At 49.0% G+C, this 23,924-nt stretch overlaps 1 protein-coding gene across 1 annotated transcript in view; it reads left to right on the top strand.

Moving 5' to 3' along the window:
• Positions 1 to 6,061, top strand: part of TBCD (tubulin folding cofactor D) — a 2,329,415-nt gene extending 2,323,354 nt beyond the window's left edge. Inside the window, exon 40 of the mRNA XM_085616794.1 lies at positions 5,750 to 6,061. Within this exon, the coding sequence (XP_085472920.1) occupies positions 5,750 to 5,764 (15 nt within the window). The 3' untranslated portion in view covers positions 5,765 to 6,061. The remainder of the gene's footprint in view (positions 1 to 5,749) is intronic.
• The last annotated feature ends 17,863 nt before the right edge of the window (positions 6,062 to 23,924 follow it).

Genomic DNA, 23,924 nt, shown 5'->3' on the forward strand with positions numbered 1-23,924 from the left:
CCACCCTGAACCTTCTTTTTGTTAGGATTGAAAAGTATTTCTTCCCTAGATTTCTGGGTTGCCTTCCGTATCGCTTCCTCAATGCACTCTTGCGAATACCCTCTCATGGAAAATCTTCCTTTAAGGCACTCTAGTTCTGCCCCAAGATTCCTCATCGCTCTAAGGCACTCCTCATAGGGGATACTTCTGACTAAGTTGGCCGGATGGAAACTAGATGCATGAAGAGTCGTGTTTCCATCAGTAGGTTTACGGAACAACTTAGTATGCAGTTTTCCTTGGTGGATATAAACTGTCAGGTCTAGAAAGTTCACCTCTGAGCTACTGATAACACTAGTAAACTTCAAATTCAATTGATTGTTTTGCAACTTCTTCACAAAATCTTGGGCACTGTTGTAATCTCCCTTCCATACAATAAATAAGTCGGCAATATAGCGACTCCACAAAATCACATTCTCTTGCCATTCCCGCTGGAAAAGGGATTGGACCACCTGCTCCTCCCACTAGCCCATATGCAAATTAGCATAGCTGGGGGCGAAGCAGGGGCCCATCGCCGTTCCACAAAGTTGATGATAAAGATCATCATTGAAAAGAAAGAAGTGTTTTACAGGCACATAGTGATCATAGATAGCAACATTTGTGTGTGGTGCCAAAGTTTTGCTGGTCTACCGCCCAAGAAATGTTTAACAGCATTCAGCCCATCCCTGGGCCGAATACTAGTATATAAAGTTGTGACATCAATAGTCATCAGAAGGAAATCCAGTTACAATGGCACATCATAGACTCTTCGTAAAAAGTCCCCTGTATCTTGAATAAAAGAAGGGAGCTTATTCACTAGTGGACATAAAAAGGAGTCAACAAAGTTCGATGTATGCTCAAATGCACTGTTAATAGCCGAAATAATGGGGCGACCTGGGGGATTTGTCATGTCTTTGTGGATCTTGGGGATTAAATAAAACACCGGGGTGGTAGGATTAGATATTGTTAAATAGGAGTATTCATCTTGACAAATAAGGCCCTGTCTGCGCCACTCCGATAGTCGAGTATTATACATGTCAAAACTCTTATTCATTACATCTTTTTGCACTTTGACATAATTGAATCTATTCCCCAGTTGTTTATAGGCCTCAGTAAGATACTGCTGCCTACCCCACGGGACCACATTCCCCCCTTTATCGGCATTCCGAACAATGCAATCATCATCATCGGACAGTTTCTCAACTAACATGTAATAATCTCTAGCTTGATGCGAGAATGGTTTTTTCTTTGCATTTATTCGTGTATACAGTTCTTTAACCTCATTAATCACCAAATCTTTTAAAAAGTTGAAGCGGGCGGAGCTGTCTAAATGGTGGGAGGCGAAGTCCCCCAATCGCTATTTGGAAATTAAGAGAATCCCGCGTGGACTTAGAATGGCCCCTACTTATGAAGACCCCAACCCGAATATGCTCAGGGAATGGGCTTATAACAATCAGGAATCTTCACGCAGAATGCTAGCGATCCTAATTAAATATGCAGAATTTGACCGCGTCAAAATTATGGGAGAAATTCAACAAATGATGGATATGCTCAGTAAAGAAATTGATCAACAGCTGATCATGAAATATATGAATGAAATGAAAGAACGCTTGAGCAAATTGGAATCTACCATCAAGGAAAGGAAAGCTCAGAAGTTCCTACGGGATAAAATTGATTATGATCGGGGTCAAATTTATACCTTTGCCAAGAAATTCAAAAATATGAGAAGACAAAGGATGAATACAGGTGGCCAAGAAATGCAGGCTAAACAGTCGGATTTAAGCAGTATACAAAGTTCAGAGCTTGGCACTGATCTTGAGGAGGGACCTTCCAACATGAGATTAACATCAATTCCATCAGTGATCGATGAATTTGATTTTTTAAGGGAGGAGAGACGCTTCAATCTTCGTCCAAGACCTCCAGAAAATCTCAGACCTCAAAGAGCAAGAGGCAGAGGCGCAAAGGAGACAAATTATGCAACATCAGGAGAGAAACCCAAACCCAAAGGCAACAAATAGATGACAACAAAAACGTAGCAATTGTGAATCTGACAGCAATTAACCTTTCAGATGAAGAGAAAAGAATCCTGCGATTGGGCCTTTCTTATTGTCCAAAAACTGACATGGACTATACCACCACAAGGATAGATGTGTTTAAATTTGTACGGACACTAAAACTGAAGAAATATTTTGCAGTAGCTCCGCAAAATCCAGCTAATCCCACACCAAATTATGCATTCAAGACGTGTGGGTTCTTTCTTGTTGTCTCCTGATCTGAGAGCAGAGTCTTCGTTTCTCCCTTGTAATTTCTGCTGAGTTTGGAAAGGTGTCAAATCACCTACAACCTCCACACGTTTGGCCCGCTCCTTTGACATTACTAGTTAACAATGCTAATGGCTCCGGGTGGGTTGGCCACAGGGCCTGGCTGTAGGCCAAAGGCCATGTGCAGTGTGGGGTTGGCTGCCCATTGGGGGTCTTCTGCAGTGTCACTAGGTCAAACTTGCATACATGCGAGACCTATTGCATTGCAAATGCGTCTTAGATTAGTGAGTAGAAAAGCTCCTTTCGGCTCGCATGGCTAATTAATTAAATAATCAAGCGCGGCCGCTAAAGTGAAAGCAGACCGCGCTGCAAATAAAAAAAGAGAGTGCTTACCGACTTATGAAGGAGACCGTGTAACGCCACAAGTAAAAGATCCAGTCCTCATGTGAGGTAACAAAAGGCGACAGGGCGATAACAAGGAGGGACTAACAAGCCTCATTATCAATCGGAAGCCAGCATTTACCAAGGACAATGGCACCTGCGAATCAAATATATGGGAGGTGAGCAGGTGAGGCTTCCACAGCATACTCGACTACTGCATGCCTCGTGGAGCGAGCAGGGCATGCGCGCTGCATCGCTAGGCTCGACCTAAAAAGTGCTGAAAACAATATATGTATAGCATATATCAGTACTTCAGGTTTCTGGACAGTGGTAATTTAACCTCACATGAGGCCACACAGTGTCCCATCAATGAAATAAAGTAAGATTATTTGTTTCTAATCATTACCCATAAAGGAACTAAAAGAAGACATCTAGTAAATGTTTGATTGTCTAATTGCTGCCCACATATATTTCCGTGAACATATAACACTGCCATCTCTTTTAACGTACGTTTGAAATGGACCCCGATTTTTCATGGTTTCCCATTTTATCTTGTTGCCATTAATGTCTCTGCATAAAAATTCCAAAGCTTAGACCCACATAAAACAAGGCATGGGGTGGAGCTTAGATGACTTCCAGGTGCAGGCCAGAACAAATCTAGCTGCCAATACTTGGGAGAAGGCTGACTGCCCGCCAGTGATGGAAGGGCATATGTCCCATTCTCTCAAATAAGAGCACTAGAGGACCAATTTCCAATGCGATTCATGTTATCTCTTTTATATAAGATAGAACGTCCTCCCAAAAGAAAGCCACCCACATAATATGTGCAGCATGTGCCTGACTCAGCACATCCCCTCTAGCAAGCATCAGAACTAGCCTTTAGGATCACTGGGGAAACGTACCATCGGGTCTTTATTGAGGCAATGCATTCTCCTTGTATTGGGAATACATAAAGGATTTAGCTATTCATACCCAATTTGTGGACCACAGCTCATCATCAATTTTGCAATTTCTTTTCTTTTTTTTTTACCAGTTCTACATACACGAGTGGTTTGTATTGCAATTTAGGTATGTTTAAGAATCCCGAAAGGGTAGAGATGTATTTTCTATTTTATTGTAGTGAAAAAAAGGATTCAGTCGGTTTTTGTCTCTCGACGACTTTCTTCTAACTAGCTACAGGGGTTGAAAAACTTGGGCGGGGACAATTCAAACTCCTCACAGCAGGACAGAACATTCTTAAATTACCCATTATTGTATACCTCGCCTAATCTTCGGGGTATGGGGGTTTACTTTGTTTTCCAGCGTTTAAACCGGTGTTCTGTCCATCACAGTAGAAAATCGCGGTTAATCGCTGGGTAATAGCGGGAAGGGAAATGGGTGACTGAGATCTGCTTTTAGACTTTTATCAACAAAGCTTTTGATTGCAGCCGTTGTCTCTCGAAGAATACAGTATTTAGAGCAAAACTATAACCTAAAACACGATGATAAAACATACTGCACTAAGATGGTTATGTTTCATATTAAAAAAAAAAATCTCCTTTGATTGAGGTTACTGCTTCCGTCAAATAAAGCCTCAAGCTCTTGATATTTTCCTATATATGCCCCTGCCGTTTTCTTCACACTTCCAACCCCTGAGCTAAACAGCTAGTCACGCTGAAGCGGTGGTCTTTCAATGCCTAGCAGTAGACTGGCTCTTCACCTGATTCTAGATTCTAGGGCCTATCAAAAGTACCTAATATAGCACTATCTCACATGCAAATAATCATGTTCTTTTCTACAGTTTTGTATTCTTGGAGTGGATTCTACCTCAAAAATCCACTCTATGTCCCTAAAAGCCTGCATTAAAACGTTGAACTTGACTAAAGTGTTCCGATTGTCGCCTCTTCTTTTTCTATGAACAATTCTCTCCTTACTTCCATCCTCTGCACGCCTCCTCTCTCTGAGGACAGTCCATTCTAAGTCATGTGCATGCTTGCCGTAATCTATGTTTTTGTACCTCTGCAACTTGCCCACACCTCATCTTGAAGATCACAACCTGTCATTCTTTGAAAGTCACACCCTGTATCCTAGCAGTACCTCATCTGCTCTAGCTCCTCTTCTAATCCCACCTACCATCTGCCTAAACTCACCCCCCACTACTGATCCCACCTATCTCCTACTAATGTAAACCTCCACAAAGGCCCTGGAGTAAATGCATGGAATGATATCCTTTAGCCTAAGACTAACCTAAGGTTCCTTAGCAGCATGCTGCCTGGTGTAAAGCGCTTCAATGCCTCGTCTGGGGTAGTAAGCGCTAAATAACTGCAATTACAATACAATGCAATGCAATGATCCCGAGTAAAACCTGTTTCCAGTAGGATATGGGAGGATGATAATACAGGAGGGTTGGCCTCGCGGAGCTTGTGGTATATCGGCTGTACATATTTCAGAGGTACGGGGGAGATGCTTGCTGAGTCAGCACGCATGGCTTAGTGTAAGGGGCGACAGACCAACCAAGCCCAGAATCCAATGGGGCTGCCTCGATAGGAGGCCTCGGTCCACCCTGGTACCTTGACAGCAAGGCCTCTTCAGGTTGTAGATATGTTCTCGTGGTTGGGTTTTACCAAGTAATTAAAAGACCTACTGCCAGTTTGTAGACATGTGCCACACACAACACAGTATGATGTAGATTCGCATTGACGCTGGGATAATTGTTGTATGCTGTACCCGAAACGAAAACACGCTTAGATGTATTCAGTGTAATGTAGAGAATCTGCCCAAACTAAATGATGAACAATTTGAGACTGCTTGGGCACAGTAAGATGGTCTGGAATAAATAAAGCCTGACGTTAACACGTTTTTGAAGCCAGGCATTCCCAAATTAAAGACGTGGATCCCCGCCAAAGATGCGTCATGTTTTTGACAAACTGTTTTCGTATGTTTTCGTACTCTGCTTATAATGACTTAGATTCACTAATGGTATCAATGAATATCTTATTATTGAGTACAATTTGCATAAAATGCACTGCTGAAATGTTTATTGGAATTCTTTGCGCAAACCACACGAGTTTCCCAAGAGCTTGTCTCCTTAAAATATGCTTTCTCTTTTACAGAGCAACCAACCGTGAAGCCGCCCTGTTGAGGGGTTGAAACGCCCTTTGAGCCAGTTTTCTGGGGGGGGCATGTATGCAGGCACAAGATAGAAAATGACATACGATCCTTTACTGGTTTAATATTTTGCAATCCTAAGCTGATATCAGCGGAGAAAACCTGCTTCGAACCCGAGGCTCTTCTCAGTGGCGAAAGTCTTCCTGTAGCCACCAGATGGCACTCTGTACTTATGACCTCTCCGTATGGATAAAATGCATGCTAACGGGTAGCCACCGCCAAATGTCTGTTCCAATAAAATCATGTTTCATACACAAGTTACTGTGCAGTAAATAATTGTATGTGCTGAACGATAACGAACGGAATGTTACAGCGTCGATTATTTGGGTTACAGAGTGTGTGTGTGCGCCTGTTAGATGTAATGCCAACATCCAGGTTAATGCTGGTAAACGCTTACACACTGCCCCTTCAGATTAAGTGAGATACGTGGCTGTAGACACTTCAAAGTAGTCGTCCAAAAAGCGTTCTAAATGAACCTACCCCTTCTCTGCAAACCAGCACATTACTGATCAGTAAAACAACTGTGTGATGTCAGAATCTCTATGCAAACTCTAAAGGTGTCTGCTGCACCCTCGTGGCTGCCACTGCTTAGTGGCTGCTCGAGAGCCCTATAGGGTTCTAATATTGAGAGGACCCTATATCATAAAATAGTCAGTGGTTATATTAGATCCTGGATTCAGCAGATTATTTCATGTTTTTTTGGTCACGGCAGCATTTATGCATTTCTGTTTTTTATGTAGCGCCCAAGCGTCCATCTCAGATTGTCTATATACTCAAGCATATGCACACTGGGTTGATACGTATGTAAAGGTTCGATAGACAAGGGCCTGGGTATTCATTTTCAGACAAGGGACCTACTTACCTGTGCGGCATAGATGTCCTCGTGTAGAGAGTTGGGTGTTTGTGGAAAATTGGAAAAAGTGCCAGAAATACAAACTTTGCAAACAGCAGCCGCTTGCGTTCGGATAGTTTGTGATGTACCAGTGCTAAATATTTGCCTCGAACGGCTCATAGTTACGCGACATAAAGAGTCTGCGTTTGACTCCTAGATGGGGGGAGAGGGGGCTGGTTGAGGGGTGAGTCGGCATAAGAAGTTGGGTTAAATGATCTAGTTCACATGCTTTTAGAAGAGTCCATCAAGGATACTGGTTGAACTCTTCAGTCAATGTTGATCAGTTTCTGTGCTCAGTTGAAGAACAGATCCGTTTTTGAGCCCCTTCTGAAGAACAGCTGGATCTTACGTTTGAGTTCATCAAACTGTTTGTTGGATTGTATTGTTGGACATCGATTAGTTTCTGTGTGATGGGGCAAACCTCTACTGGTGCACTGGACCCTTGCCCCAGATGGCCTTGGTGTAGGGGACTTTGAATGCAATCCTTGACTTCACAGTGGGTCCATGGAGTGCAGCTAAGGTTTATTCATGTATTCGTTTGTATACCTTAAGATACACTCTGGTGCCTCAAGTTTCAGACTATAGCGTTTTCATGGAAGCTTTGTAGATTAAGTAGCAGACATTTCTACATTCCTGACCAGGGCTACTGCTGACCTCGGTTGACAAGTTGTTTTTAGAGTAGGAGAATTTATCCTAGCATTGACCGTTGTAATTTAGTGTTGTTTACTGTTTATATAAAGAATTGTGGTTGCATACGAGGGAAACATTTTCTCGAGATCTTTACTCTCTGGGCTTGGGCGTTTTCTAGGGTGGGTGTGGGCCACGCTAAAGGTCTCAATCTGGAACCACCCAATACCACCATCTTTTTTTTTTTTTTTTTTTTTTTTAGAGTTTAGAAGGTGTTCGTCTGCATCTACTAATTTTGGTTCATATGTAAAATTAGCCAGTGCTTTACATGGGCTGGTATTTTCTGATGAATACTTCTTCTCAGGACACCCCCGCGCCGCACGGCCACCAGCTGTGTGTGTGCGCCCCTCCCTCGCTACTGCCCTAGTTGTGCCTGCCTCGCTGATCTCGCCGTATTTGCGTGTGCCTTAATATTTTGTTCTGTTTCCTTTCTGTTTTAAAATTGCCTGTATAATCGTGACTGTTGTTCCCTTGCACGTTGGTGTTTTGAAGTGTTTATTGTCCTCCAGTCCCCCTGTGCCTGCCCGCCCCGCTCCCCGCTTCCCGCCGCCGTCCTAACAGACATGCCCCCTTTTCGTTCTGTGCCCTCCCCACTCCCAGCTGCTCCTCCCTCTCTACCACTTCGCCATAAATGGCGACCGCGTGAACGCGCAGCGGTCACGCGCAGCGGGCGCGCCGATTGTGCGCCGAAGGCGTGCCAAAGGTAAGCCCGTCTGCGCCTGGACCGCGCCCAGCGCCAGGACCCCTGGCCCCCACCGACGCAAGACGAACCGAAGGACCTACGACGCCGCCGCCCTCAACGCACTCAACGCCGGCCGGACCCCCGCCTGCTGCCGAGCCGCCCCCAAACGCTTCCACGGACCCTTCACCTGCACTAGCTGCAAGTTCACCTGCCTCCGAACCTGCACCGCACCCGCCAAGCCAAGCACCAGCAACAATCACCTCAAGTGCATCCTGCTCAACACCCGCTCCGTCCACAGACACGCCGTCGAACTCTGGAACCTGCTCGACACAACATCACCAGACGTCGCGTTCCTCACTGAAACTTGGATGAACGCCTCCTCAGCCCCCGACATCGCCATCGCCATCCCGGATGGATACAAGATCATCAGGAGGGACCGCGTCAACCAGACCGGAGGAGGCATCGCCATCGTCCACAAGAACACCATCCGCATCACGACCGACGCCGACGACACCTTCACCGCCGCCGAACACCTCCACTTCCAGATCCACACCGACCCTCAGAGGCACCCTCTTCTACAGACCCCTGGGACCACGCACACAATTCAGCGAAGACATCACAGACTTCATCAGCCCACACGCCCTCCCCTCCGCCGACTACATCCTCCTAGGGGACCTCAACTTCCACCTGGAAAACAACAAGGACCGCAACACCGTCGCCCTGCTGGACAACCTCGCCAACCTCGGACTCAAGCAACTGGTCAACACCCCCACCCACTACGCCGGCCACACGCTTGACCCCGTCTTCTCATCCAGCAAGCACATCACCTTCAACCACTCCACCGGACTTCACTGGACCGACCACAGCTGCGTCCACTTCAGCTTCAGGAAAACCACTACCCACCACCACCCGCAACAGGTTCCACACAGAAGCTGGAGCAAGATCACCGCCGACCAGCTCACCACCTCCCTCAGCCAGAACCCACCTGCCAGCACACCGGACCCCAATGAAGCTGCCCGCAACTTCACGCCATGGCTGACAGCCTGCGCCGACGACCTCGCACCACTGAAGAACCCTCCCAGCAAACCCAGAGGCAAGAAGGCCCCCTGGTTCACCGACGAACTCAAGGACTCCAAAAAGACCTGCCGCACCCTCGAGAAAGCCTGGCTACTCGACCAGACCACTGACTACATGACCGCCCTCAAACACGCGACCCGCAAGCACCACCAGCTCATCCGCACCACCAAGAAGAAATCACTGAAGGAGCGACTGGACAAAAACGCCCATGACAGCAAGGAACTCTTCAGCATCGTCAAGGAGTTCTCCAACCCCAGCACCGGCAACAACGACATCACCCCCTCACAAGACCTCTGCGACTCCCTCGCCTCGTTCTTCCACCGCAAGATTGCCGATATCCACAACAGCTTCGGCACACCATCCTCGCACCCAACCGTCGAACCAACGCACCCCACCACGACCCTCCGCACCTGGACCGCAGTGACCACCGAAGACACAGCCCGCACGATGAACACCATCCACTCCGGTTCTCCGACTGCCCCCTGCCCCCACCACGTCTTCAACAAGACCGACTCCACCATCGCACCCCAACTCCGAGACGTCATCAACACCTCCTTCGACACCGCCACCTTCCCGGAGAGCTGGAAGCATGCCGAGCTCAGCGCCCTACTGAAGAAACCAACAGCGGACCCCACCGACCTCAAAAACTTCCACCCCATCTCGCTCCTCCCTTTTCCTGCCAAAGTCATCGAGAAGATCGCCAACTGACAGCTTGCCGCCTTCCTCGAGATGAATGGATCCCTCGACCCCTCGCAGTCCGGTTTCAGAGCCAACCACAGCACAGAGACCGCCCTCATCGCAGCCACCGACGACATCCGAGCCCTTCTCGACAACGGGGAAACAGCAGCACTCATCCTCCTGGACCTCTCCGCCACGTTCGACACTGTCTGCCACCGCACCCTAGTCCAACGCCTCAGCAACACCGGCATCCAAGAGAAGGCATTGAAGTGGATCATCTCGTTCCTCGCTGGAAGAACACAGAGAGTCCGCATCCCCCCGTTTCGTTCCAAAGCCACCGAAGTCATCTGCGGCGTCCCGCAAGGATCATCACTCAGCCCCACCCTCTTCAACGTCTACATGAGACCTCTTGCTGCCATCGCACGCCAACACACCCTCAACATCATCTCCTACGCCGACGACACCCAGCTGATCTTCTCCCTCACCAGAGACCCCGACACCGCCAGAACCAGCCTCCACGAAGGGATGAAAGACGTCGCCGAGTGGATGAAGAACAGCCGCTTGAAACTGAACTCAGACAAGACGGAAGTCCTCATCCTTGGACCATCACCCTCCGCCTGGGACGACTCCTGGTGGCCCCCACCCTGGGCACCGCCCCAAGCCGACAGACCACGCACGCAACCTGGGCTTCATCCTGGACTCCTCCCTCTCGATGACTAGACAAGTGAGCGCTGTCTCCTCTTCATGCGTTCACACCCTCCGCATGCTCCGCAAGATCTTCCGATGGATCCCGATCGAAACCAGGAAGACGGTCACCCAGGCCCTCGTCACCAGCCGGCTGGACTATGGAAACACCCTCTACGGCGGAACCACAGCCAAGCTACAGAAAAGACTACAACGAATCCAAAACGCCTCCGCCCGACTCATCCTGGACATCCCTCGACGCAGCCACATCTCCAGCCACCTGAGGAACCTGCACTGGCTCCCCATCAACAAGAGGATCACGTTCAGACTCCTCACCCACGCACACAAGTCTCTCCACAACCTGGGCCCCAAGTACCTCAACGACCGCCTGACCTTCCACCCGCCCACCCGCCAGCTACGATCCGCTAGCCTCGCCCTCGCCGCCGTACCACGCATCCGAAGAGCCACCGCCGGAGGCAGATCCTTCTCCTACCTGGCGGCCAAGACACGGAACTCCCTCCCCATCCACCTTCGGCTGAGCCAGGACCACCTCGCCTTCAGGAGACAACTCAAGACCTGGCTGTTCGAGCAGTAGCGGCCCCCCTCCCCCAAGCGCCTTGAGACCCTTCCGGGTGAGTAGCGCGCTATACAAGTGTTTTGATTGATTGATTAACAGAGATTTCTCAGCATTGGAACCTCCCCATGAGGCTCCAGACTGAATCCAGAAAGCGTTCTGTCATAGCTCTAGCATGCGAGTAGGTGATGGCTTTGGATCTTGTTGGCAACTCAGTCCCACCTCCGACTGTTATGACATGGAGTCACATATAAGCACCCCTCCTGCCTGCTGATGTCGGTTCCTCTTCTTCCATGTGCTTTGAAACAGATTTGGTACTGTGCTCCCAACTTTATTAGTGTTTTTCCAACTACACAGGGTCGTCTCTCCCACAGCCCCTAAAGATCACAGGATTTAAGGCATGCCACACCTTATGAAGCATATCTTAGTCATGGAGCCACTCATCTGTCTTTGGTTCCTTGGCACCACACAGGACTTAAAATCCTGTGACAAACACTCTCTGATGCATCTACTGGTCATCAGGGAGAAAGAAGCAAAGCTTTATGTTGCCTAGCCACAAGAAATGGAGCCCATGCTAATGAAAGTTTCAAGACCATTTCCGGTTCTGGTTGCCTTCCACTGGTAAGGCGACCTTGAAAGCTAAATCTCAACAAAAGCACAAAAAGGACATGTACGATTTGTCACACTACTCCAAACACCATGGAGAAGTTGTGTAGTTGGTGCTCCAACTCGGGCGGCATCATCCAATTTAGATCTGGTTACAAGATTGGAGCCAATGCACCCCAAAATTCTTTGCCATTGTCTTCTCCAGAACAGATTGAGGCTTTTGAAGAGGTAATGCTGCTGTCATTTCAGACAGTTCTGGGTTCCTCTAGCACACTTCCAGGCCATGAATCTATGCGCCTCCAGTCTGACTTATGCGGCCAGGCCCTCCTCCAACACTGATCGACCCCATTCGGCCTTACACTGAACCTCTGCCAGCACCCGGCCATGCCTAAACACCTTGTGCCTAGCTTGGCACTGGCATCGGCTCCAGAGGTGCCAGTTGTGAACTGCACCTCAATTCAAATTTAGAGCCAATAACAATCAGATCTTCGCATGTTTTGCTTTACAAAATAACTAATACACACCCTGTAACTTTTGAGGGTTCCTCTACTGTTCCCTTACTTCAGCGCTAGTAGTATTAGAGGTTGGATCCATTTTTGGTTCAGAGTTCATTGAGGAGCAGGAGCTCAAACAGGTTCCCCGAAACGAAGATGACAATGAGGAGGTGGATAGTTTACTCCACCCTCACTATACTGAGGCTGACTTCTTCGATCTTCAGAATACCAATTGGACACTCTGGGCCCTATTTACAAATGTAAATGTTCATGTGAATACTTCTTTGTGTATATTTACTACTACACCTAGGTGTGACTCTACACATTTTTTTGCGGTTTACCATTTCTGAGTGTAGGTTTACACCTAGGTTAGACTTGCATGCGGCCACTCTCTCAAATCAGGGTGGAGCATCTTAAACAGGATTTATGAGGGTAAAGTTACTACTAGTAACTTTGCACACTTAGGTGGAGATCTCTGCCACTATGGCGGAGCTCATCTTATGGGAATGTAGATGGAACATTATTAAAAAAATGTTATGCATAACTATTTTAATATACAAGATAATTGAATATTAATGTAAAATATCTATTATTAACAAAGAACTAATACAATTTTACTGTACATTAACTCATCACTTTAAATGCAGATTAAATAGTTAATGTAAATATTTTCATTCACAAATAATTTGTAATAAAAAAAATCCTATTCTCATTAACATTTAGTAATATTTAATATGTAGGAAATTTTGTTAAAAGTTGGTATAATAATTTATTCCTAGCTTTTAATAAAAGTTAAATTTAAAAAGTTTTAATTGTTTATTACATTGTAAAATAATACAATAATTACATACAATGTGTTAACATAATTATAATTTAAATGTCAAAGTAATTTAATTTAATGCTAGTTCCTTTGGAGTTTCATTTTATTTCCCTGCCCCCACTGATTCTGATCTTTCAGCCTTTATCCTGGGTTTCGGTCAGGTTGGTGCTGCGGCTGCTGGGTCTGATGGCCTCCTGCATCCTGCTGGTACATCACGCCAGGTGGCGGATGCGGGCTCTGCAGTGGGACCTGAAGTTCCAATGGGCTCAACATCGAGGCAACCTGTCCGACCACGTCCTGATCTCGGATGGCACTGCAAGGCAGTTGCCGTGGTGGCTCACGGACCGCGATTGGGTCAGTGGCAGATCCCTCTCCCTTCCCCACCCAGAGCACGTAGTGGTGACGGATGCGTCCCTCCTGGGTTGGGGGGGCTACATGGGAGAGGCAGAGATCAGAGGCCTCTGATCTCCGGCAGAGTCCCGGCTTCATAGCAACCTTCTGGAGCTTCGGGCGATCCGGCTTGCACTGAAGGCATTCCTTCCCTCTGTCCAGGGAAGTGTGGTGCAGGTGTTCACGGACAACACCACCGCCATGTGGTATGGCAACAAACAGGGCAGGTGGGGTCGTGGACCCTTTGTCAGGAGGCTCTGTGCCTCTGGACATGGTTGGAACATCAGGGCATCATCCTGGTGGTTCAACACCTGGCAGGTTCTCTGAAAGCCAGGGCGGATGAACTCAGCCGCCGGTGCATGATGGATCACGAATGGCATCTGAACTAGGACGTGGCACAAGGCCTCTTTTGGCAGTGGGGAGAGCCTTGATTAGATCTATTCGCCACCGAAGAGAACGCGCAATGTCATCAGTTCTGCGCGTTGGAATTTCCAAGGCAGCACTCGGCGACGCTTTTCGTCGCTAGTGGAGTTGCGGTCTGTTGTACGCCTTACCGCCTATACCACTTCTGCCCAGAGTGCTGAAGAAGATCAGGCGCGACCGGGCCCAAGTCATCCTTGTGGCTCCGGATTGGGCACAAAGATACTGGTATCCCGAGCTACTCAGTCTGTCAATCGATCCCCCAATTCGACTGCCTCTTCAGGAGGACCTTCTGTTGCAGCAGCAGGGGATGGTCCTCCACCCGAACCTGTCCAGCCTCCACCTCCATGCGTGGAGATTGAGCGGCGGCAGTTGATGCCATTTGACTTGCCTCCTGAATGCTTCGATGTTATTCTGGCAGCCAGGCGTCCCTCCACTAAAACGGTATACGCCTGCAGGTTGAACAAATTTGTGGCATGGTGCACAGCAAAGGCTGTGGATCCCCTTTCCGCCCCTCTTTCTGAAGTTCTCCTCTTTCTTCTTTCCCTGGCCCAGCAGGGCTCTGCTCTGGGCACCCTCAAGGGATATCTTTCAGCTGTTTCTGCTTTCTTACGGCTTCCTGATCAGCCTTCTCTTTTCAAGTCCCCTGTTGTTGCTCGATTCTTTAAAGGCATTACTCACATGCTTCCTCCTGTCCCTTTCGTAATGCCTCAGTGGGACTTGAATATGGTGTTAACCTATCTAATATGCGCTCCTTTTGAGCCTCTTCATAATTGTCCTCTTCGTCTTCTGACTCTTAAGACTGCTTTCCTGGTTGCCATCCCCTCTGCCAGAAGGGTGAGTGAGCTCCAGGCTCTTTCTTCTAAACCTCCTTTCCTCTCTGTCCATCCGGACAAGGTTGTTCTCAGGATTCGGCCTTCCTTTCTCCTTAAGGTGGTAACTGCCTTCCACATCGGCCAGTCTGTTACATTGCCCACCTTCATTCCGCCTTCGCATCCCTCGAAAGAGGAAGAGAGGCTCCACCATCTGGACCCAAAACGTGCGCTCTCCTTCTATCTGGACCGCACAAAACAGTTCCGGGTGGACGACCAGCTCTTCGTTGGCTACGTGGGCACTAAGAAGGGGCGGGCAGTGCACAAGCGGACCATCTCTCGGTGGGTCGTCTTGTGCATTAAGGCCTGCTATTCCTTGGCTCAGAAGGAACCACCTGTGGGGCTGTGGGCCCTTTCCACTCGGACCACAGCGGCTACTACTGCCCTGGGACGGGGAGTCCCTCTGCAGGACATTTGCCAGGCAGCAACGTGGGCCTCGCTGCACACGTTTGCCAAGCATTACTGCCCGGACAGCCAAGTCCGGAGAGACGGCTTCTTTGGCCGTTCCGTTCTCCAGGACTTTCTGGTGTGATCTTGGTTCGCAGACCCACCACCGGGGTTGGTATTGCTTGGGTATCTATTCTAAGGTGAGGAATCTAACTAACATGTTTCTTTCAGATGAACAAGTTACTTACCTTCGGTAATGATGTATCTGTAAGAAACATTAGTTAGTTAGATTCCTCACCGACCCACCCATCCTCCCCGCTCTGCGAACCGACATCTAGGGTTAGGGTTAAGGTCATCCTGTTCAGGGCCCTAGACGTTTTGGCACCAGTGTCGGTCTCTTGCATGGCTCTGCGTTCCTGGCGCGGAAAGCTATGTACAAGAACTGACGTCAGCGCGCGAGGACGGCGTCTAAGTACTCCGACGTCATTCCGGCGCACGACGCCAACGACGGACGCGGAGCCGCAGACGACGCCTAGCGACGCGCAAGGGGTATTGCTACAAAAATCTTTCCGGATCCAGCCTGACGCCTGGGGATATTCTAAGGTGAGGAATCTAACTAACTAATGTTTCTTACAGATACATCGTTACCGAAGGTAAGTAACTTGTTCTTCAGGGCTTAGAGAGTTTTCATGGTTTCAGAGTATTTGTGATCCAATCCTCCAGGAATAACTCTGTGGAATGTCCTTTAGCTGTCCTGGGAAGCCCACGAATCTAAGGTTATTCTATGCAGGCAGAAAGAGTGTGCAGTGCAGTTACTTTTTGTTTAGTGTCCCTACTTCTCGCTGGAATTTCGCGACATGTCCCTCAATCTCAGCGACACTCTTCAACACTTTTCATAAGTCTGCCTGGAGTAGGCCCACCTACAGAGCCACTGTGTCTTTTTTTTACCAACATAGCCGCCTTTGAGCCCATTATTGTAGTCATTATGTCTGTCATTGTGTGTCCCCCAGGTCAGTAGGAAGCACCTGGTCAGCCGGCGCTCCCGCTGCCCCTTCATTCGTCAGTTGCCCATTTTGTTGGCCTATACAGCCTTACGAGGCCTATCTTCAGCCATGTCACCGTAGTCCAGGGCCACTTCTCAGTTCGCTGGCCCCCTAGTCTCAAGCGACCAGCGTTTACTGATGCTCTATGCCGAGTCCGGATGCCCCTGGAACCGAAAGTCTCCGCCTTTCATGGATACTGTAGTGCAAGCTGCAGGCACTCTAGGACAACAAGGCAGGGGTGTGTCCCACCAATGTTTGCATTTCTGGGTAGGGCTCCCCACCACAGTCCGTGAGGAGGAGATGGGTGCCTCGACTTCAGGGGGGCCCTTTCACAGTAACTGGGGGCATAGCCCCCGGCCTCACCATGAGAACATGTGAAGCCTGCAGCACTTTAGACATTTCTGTTGCAGGTCGGCCCAGCTTCTCCTATGTGCCCTCTCACTTCAGGGGTCTTTGGTACAAGCCACAGGTTCACAACACAAATTGGAGCTCTAGGGGCAGAGAACAGGTCGTCCCCCACTCATACGTTTCTATACAACAAGTGACCTGTTCCCGAGGTGAAAAAACAGTTTAAACATCTATACCCGTTGTCACATATTTTAAGACAATCTATCCAGCATGTGGTCACACCATCTATGCTACTTATGGGTATGGTTTCACCAATTTAAAAAGAAAAAGAATGAAGAAATTCATACGAGGTATAATGGTCTCTGTAGTCCCCAAGTGTCTGTCTCTAAACACCCAAAAGTGGTGAAAAAAGTGTAGGAAAGGAGCGAGGGAGCCTCACGGTAGCAACACCAGGGAGGTTTAAGCAGGAAGGTACTCGCCTGCTACCTCAAGGTCTCATCATCAGCTACCCTCGTTCCGGAAATGAGATGTGTGCTGAGCTAACGCCGGACGCCGGACGCGCAAGCAAATAAGACTCACAGTAGGAGCTAACCAGAAGAGCCTAGAAGAAGTGCAGTTTATCGCATGCAAGAGCTCCAGGGTAAAGGTATACCCACGTTGGGTAAAATCCCGAAGTGTTTTTATTAAAAGACAGGCGGAAGTGCAGGGTTAAAAAACCCCACGCCCTGAAGAAATTGCCGTGAGTGTACCCAAAGGCAATGAAACATGTCGGCATTTTAATAAGAGTAGACACACAGCATGGAATAAAATTGTAAGCCAGTGTGTTCTAGCTCATATCTGTATATAGTTGTGGGGTTTCCTCGGTGCACATAATTTGGCACTACCTTCTCTTTTTACACACACCTAAACACTTTTTGGTTTGTTACCCATTCTTCCTCCTTTACACACATCTCATTTCCGGAACGAGGGTAGCTGATGATGAGACCTTGAGGTAGCAGGCGAGTACCTTCCTGCTTAAACCTCCCTGGTGTTGCTACCGTGAGGCTCCCTCGCTCCTTTCCTACACTTTTTTCACCACTTTTGGGTGTTTAGAGACAGACACTTGGGGACTACAGAGACCATTATACCTCGTATGAATTTCTTCATTCTTTTTCTTTTTAAATTGGTGAAACCATACCCATAAGTAGCATAGATGGTGTGACCACATGCTGGATAGATTGTCTTAAAATATATGACAACGGGTATAGATGTTTAAACTGTTTTTTCACCTCGGGAACAGGTCACAAGCCACAGGTTCTCTGGCTCAAAGCTTTCCCTCAGTCTGTGGGCTGGGAACAAATGCATCCACTCTGGGGGGAGCCTCAGCATCGTCGAGGTGGGATCCAAACCCCCTCCCCCACTAAATGGTCATAACTGGGAAGTCCATGGTGTCCCCAGCCATGCTCCACCATGCAGGGGATATAGGGGGATTTACTGTCAAACTCCCCAGCCTTAGCCAGGCCACCAACTTTTGTTCCTCTGTCATATCCGGGAAGAGGGCCTCTCCAGCCGGGCGCACTCCCAAGGTCACCGCAGTTCAGCGAAGAGGCCCCATGGCCCGAGCTCGGCCTGCAGAGGCGTAGCTCCGGGGCCACACAACACTTGTAGCTGGCGGTGGCGTCCCCCCTGCATTCACAGGCCGACTTAACTTCCCGCATTCGTTTCAGGTGTGGGACCGCAGCGCAGGATGTTGCAGGCACTCCCCGCAGAGGGACGTGCTAGGCCCAGTTCAGCGCCACAGGCCGACAATCTGGGACGCCGATCTCCTCTTCCAACTCGCCACCGCCCCTTGACCGGCCCACTGTAATTGGGGGTCACTGTAATTCTCATGGGTGCCCCATTAGCATCTCTCAGGGACAGGGGTGCCCCTGTAGGGTCTAGTTCAGCAGGCGCAGTACGGCATGGCTGATGCTCATGCCCACCAGACCGTCCCTACTCAGCACGGGGGTCAAGGCTGTTCCCTTGGCATCGCCATTGCTCCAGTAATCCCCGGGGGGTGGAGGGATGAAGTCTTGAGCCAGTGAGGTGAAATAGTTTATACAAGAAGCCCCAGGATTAGGCACAATACATATTGGCTGGTGGGAGCTTCACAGGAACTCTGCTAGGCGGCCATGTTACCTGAGCACGTCCCCCCTTACTTATAAAAGTTGTAGGGATTCTAAAGCATCTTTGCCAGCCCCCCCTGAAGTTTGGGCTAGTCTTAAACTAGCCTTCTTGATTTGTGCGTGCCACTGCATTTTATCAGTGAGGGTTAGTCCTAGATGGTCAAAAACTGTAACCTTTTCCAGAGGTTTCCCATCTAGGCAGGGATTTGGACGTGTGGAATCACCTGCGTTAAAAACCATATATTTGGTCTTTAGAGAATTTATCTCCAGACCCTTATTTTTACAGAATGACTGGAAGATGTCTAGGGCCCGCTGGATTCCCATAGGGGATTTAGATAGTAGCAGAGTATTGTCGGCGAACATCAGGGCCGGAACCCTGTGTTTCGCCAACCTGGGGGCATCTACGTCCCTCCCACCAATCAAGTCCTCCACAAGGCCGTTAATAAAGAGACAGAAGAGGGTTGGGGCCAAAACGCACCCCTGCCTTATCCCTCTGTCTATAACTATGGGATCTGTAAGCTCACCATTTTTCCCATATCTAACTTGTGCATAGTTAGATTCATGAAGCCGCTCCATCTGATAACAGAGGTACGAAGGGACCCCCATACTTATTAAAATGGACCATAATTTGTCCCTGGGGACCAGGTCAAATGCTGATTTAAGTCCACGAAGATCAGATAAAGGCTGCCGCCCTCCAGAAGCACTGTCATCCAATAGAGAAGTTGCAGTCTTAAAATCTGATCTATCGTGGACATCCTTGCTCTAAAGCCGGCCTGGTAGGGGCTAAGTATGGAATGCTCCTCCATCCATCTCTCCAATCGATCCAAAAGTACTCGTGCATAGATTTTTTGTGAAACATCTATGAGACTAATTGAACGATAGTTAGCGGGGAGAAGTGGAGAGCCCTTCTTGTAAATCAGGATGATCTCTGCCCCCAACCAGGTAGTCGGAATTGGCATCCCCTGAAGAATAGCATTAAATAGGCTCCAAAAATATGGAGCCCAAATAATAGGTTCATTCCTAAAAACATTGCCTGGGATCTTATCTAAGCCTGGCGCTTTAGAGGGAGCTACTCTGTTCAATGCAGCCATTATCTCATTTAGGGAGAGTTCTGGGACATTGGGGAAGACTGTTGAGAGCAAATTAGCATGCCCATAGCTTGACCTACTTCTTCCTTTTCCCGTGCATATAGTGACTTGGAATGAGTCCTCCAGATTTCTGCCCCAAGATATGGCTCTATTGCCGATTTACCCTCCTTGCAACTGGTATTAACTATGTTCCAAAAGGTATGCATATCCCTTGAACTTAAAGCAGCCCTCATACTTTCACCATTTATCAGCCTCCCATTGTTTTTTTGAGCCTGGACACAGTGCACTCTTCAGTGTCTCGGGGTCTGACGTACCCAGCTCATTGTCCGCTCTCTTCATCCAAGAAATAGGAGCTGAGAGTGAGACCCTATGTCAGGGTAATCTTAGGGCTCAAACTGGGGCATATTTTAAAGACGTGCATTCTAAAAATAGCTGAAATATGGCCTGTAGTAACCAGAACGTTACAAAGTGCAAAGTGTCAGCCGCGGCCCATGCAGGTAAGAGCGGTAGGGCCGGGTGGTGGGGGGGGGGGTTTGGGGGGATCTCGACAGATGAACACAAGGGACTTTTTATTTTTTTTAATCTCTATTTTCCCTCGTGGTCGTCTATCGAATCCCCCCCCAACCCGGACCCACTGCTCTTACCTGATCGTGCCGTGGCTGCAAAGTGTAGCAGCAACGCTTTCAATATCATGTCAAAAGGGAAGTTTAAACTTACTAGAAACGACCACAGAACAATTACTCCTACCTCCATGGTAGAACAGCAAAACGATTTTTTGTCAGGAATTTGGTAGCCTAAGTTTCCGCAGCCTGTAGGCGACCCTCCTCCCAGCCAAAGCCACAAGTGAAACAAACAGCAGGATCGGACACCCTGGAGGACTCACTGCACAAAGCAATTAAAAGAGCGCTACACTCCACGAAGTCGGCACATAAGCATTTGTTCGTCTGCTCCCTAACGGGGAGGGGATGTGGTCCGTCGGCTTGACTGCCGACTTTGGTGCTGGAAACCAGGGTTTGAGCCTTGGGGTCGCGTCCACATCCTGTGATTCTGGGCAAATCAATTAATCTCCGTGCCTGAATGTGTAATGTAAACACGGTGCTCGTGTAAAGCGCTCCAATAACTTTGGGTCGAGTTTGCGCTATATAAATTTGCAACAAAAAAAATAAAATAACGGAATCCTTCTCATCCCCTTGCAACATTAACCTGCTGTGACCTCACGAAATGAGGGTGGAGCCCAGTGTTCACATCCCACCAAATACGATTCCCCCTTCAACATCTTAGGCATGCCCTGCCCTCTTCTATTCTAAGCTATGGTGATGACTCCGCCCTGGGCCACACCAATAAAGGCCCCAGGGGGGGAGGAGCCAAGATGGCCGACGGGACGGACGCTTGAGCTCCCGGCTCCGTGGACCGTCTGGCTTCCTTTGTTAATCCTGATCAATTCTCCTGACCTGCGCCGCTCTACCGCTGCGGATTACCGGCACTGAAGTGACTGGCGTTCTCCTGAGACCTTTGTCGGCGGGTTTGGCAGCAGACTCGGTGTTTGCTTCGACCTCCGGCGCTCCCCCTGGTCCCTGCGTAGATGGCCGCCGCTGGACGCCGAGGGATGTGGACGGGGTGCTGAGCTGGAATACTGCGGGTGGTCGCGGGGGTGAAAACGCTGGCTGTGCGACTGGAGTCGGACCCTTACGTCCGGGTCGGAATCCCCCTTGCGCTGGCAGTGGTGTGGACGACGTTGGAGCCCCCTAATACTAGCTCTCCTCCGCCACCCTGAAGAAAAGCGAGCGGACTCCATTTTGAAGTGTCTTCCTGCGGCGAACGGCCGGTCCTCACGGCAACCGTGGGGCGCTCTCGCCCTGTGCAGTTCCCGAGTGGAGCACGAAGCTTTTCCGGTGTCTACATCCTCAGATCTCCGGTATACACAGTCACTTTTGTCCCGCCACTAATTGCCTGCAGTGGAGATGACAATGGCGCCTGCTCTTCTTGCTGAGACGCCGGCTGACCCTGGACTCGCAGTGTCTGCGCGCTCATGTGCCCCGGAGCTGATTGCCGCATCGGAGGAGCAGCGGGATAGTGCGGGCCGATGCTTGGTACAGAGAGACCCGACCTGTGGGGATGTATTGGCCGCCCTCGTGGCTTTAAAAGTGGCAATGCAGAGTACTTGCCGGGCGCTGACCCGGAGACTCGATGAGGCACTGTTTGCAACGGGACGTTCCCGGCTGGAGGATCCCCCGCCGCCCATGTTTTCTCCTGGAGGTGAAACAATGTTGCAGAGCGGAGGGACGGTGGCGCGGAGTCCTCCTGGCTACAATGTAACGCGTCAACCCATCGACACGGATGCAGTTGTAGGGACACCCGTCACTTTGAACGCTGTGACTCTGCCTACGAACTACCTGTTGAGACCTAGCCTTTCACTTCCCTTGCCAGATGTTACCCTGAATGCACCTATCGCTGGAGCTTCTATGGCATGTTACTGCTGCGTTTGGGACCCTGCGGTACGATACGTCTTCATTGTCCCCTTTCCTCGAGAGCGGCCATCTTGTCTCTTTGTCCTGGCTGAAGGTGACTCGCAGCAATGGACGGGCCTGAACCACATCTGCCGGTCCGGACAGGGGTGATGGCATGCTCGTTGTCGCTTTGGTTGGATCGGCAGACGGGGACCTGGACTGATACACGTTTTGCAATATTGGCTGAGTAGTTTTTAATGACCTGTTTTTTGCTACATGTCGCTGTGATTTCGCCTCCTGTTTCCTTCTTCTGCCGGGGGGAGGACTTGTGAAGTGCTGAAGTGCTGGGTGGTATTGACTCGGGACCACCGGGTTTACGTGGGTCTTTTGATACTGTGCTGTACATGGCGTAGGATGTATTGGCGGCGCGGGAGTCCGGGAGTTCGGCAGTGGGGTGGGCTCCTCCCCGCTTTTCCTTTTCCCGGGAGTAGTAGGGTAGTGCACTCTTCTTTTTCTCCCTGGGTTCAACCGTGATTTTATGGTCCTTTTTCCTTTCCTCTTTCCTTAATTCTACATTTCGGGTTCCTATGGGGCGACAGACACGTAGCTAGGGGGGGGGTAGGCCATAGCCTCGGCATGCGTGTAGGGTGGGGGGGTCTTCTTCGGTACGTTTTTTGTTTCTATGGGCCTTCTTTTTCTTTTTTCCGTCCTTCTCTTACGTCTTTTTCTAGGGTCAGTGGGGGGGACTGGTGTTAGGAGGGTAGCTGGGAGGCACACTTCGCTGCGTATCTATATCCTGGTATTATAGTTTCGTGCCGCCATTTTAGATGTGTTCACTGTTAGTTGACTCTCCTGTTGGCTGTTACCCATTTACCATATGATCGTCTGTTCTGTACACTGATCCGTTCTAGCTTCTGTATCTCCTTACAAAAAATTTTTTAAAATTAACCTTACTGTCTCCTGCCACTCGGTGCACGTGGATTTATTGTAACATAGGTCGTATGCTTTTATGTGCTGCCGTGCCACCGAGTGGACGTATACTTTGCTATCAAGCTTCAGAAGTGTCGAGGCCGACCGGATGGTTGTAGGCCCGTATTTGTCTTGTACACAGTGCTAAATAAAGGTTTTTAAAAAAAAATAAATAAAAAATAAAGGCCCCAGGGCAGACAGCAGCAGCTCCACTAAATCTGACCTCACCCTGACATCACTGTGCTAGCTTGTGCCTCAAGCGCGAGCGAAAGCCTTGCCCAGCACATGTACAGCTTCTCCTCCTCCCCCTAGAAACAAGCATTTGCAATGCAATAGGTCTCGCATTTACGGGAGTTTAAGCTTGTGGCATTGTATATGACAATGCTTTTTATTTATGTTTTAAAAACCAAAACATAAATAAAAGGAATTGTCATTTACAATGCCAATAGCTTAAACTCGCGTAAATGCGAGACCTATTGCATTGCAAATGCTTGTTACCTTTACATCTATGTATTATTTTGTTTAAAAGGTTAATTCCTGGCATCGTGCTGCAGTGTGTCTTCTCCCTCTGTAGCCCACCATTCCCAAATATGACAAACACACTGAACAATGTGCCTTTTTACTCCTTCACGGTGTATCAGAGCTGTTGCCAAACACAGCAGAGATCTGTTCTCTTACATGTCTGGACAGAGCCATGAGAGACAAAAGATGGGGTAGCTGGTGACAGCACAGCACTCCTGCCCGGGAAGATGGTGGTTGATCATCTGCCATTTGGTTCTATGACTTTTCTCGGTGGGAAACCATCTATTGACAGGAAA

Source organism: Triturus cristatus, chromosome 7 (assembly GCF_964204655.1).
Source record: "Triturus cristatus chromosome 7, aTriCri1.1, whole genome shotgun sequence".
Classification (NCBI taxonomy): Eukaryota; Metazoa; Chordata; class Amphibia; order Caudata; family Salamandridae; genus Triturus; species Triturus cristatus.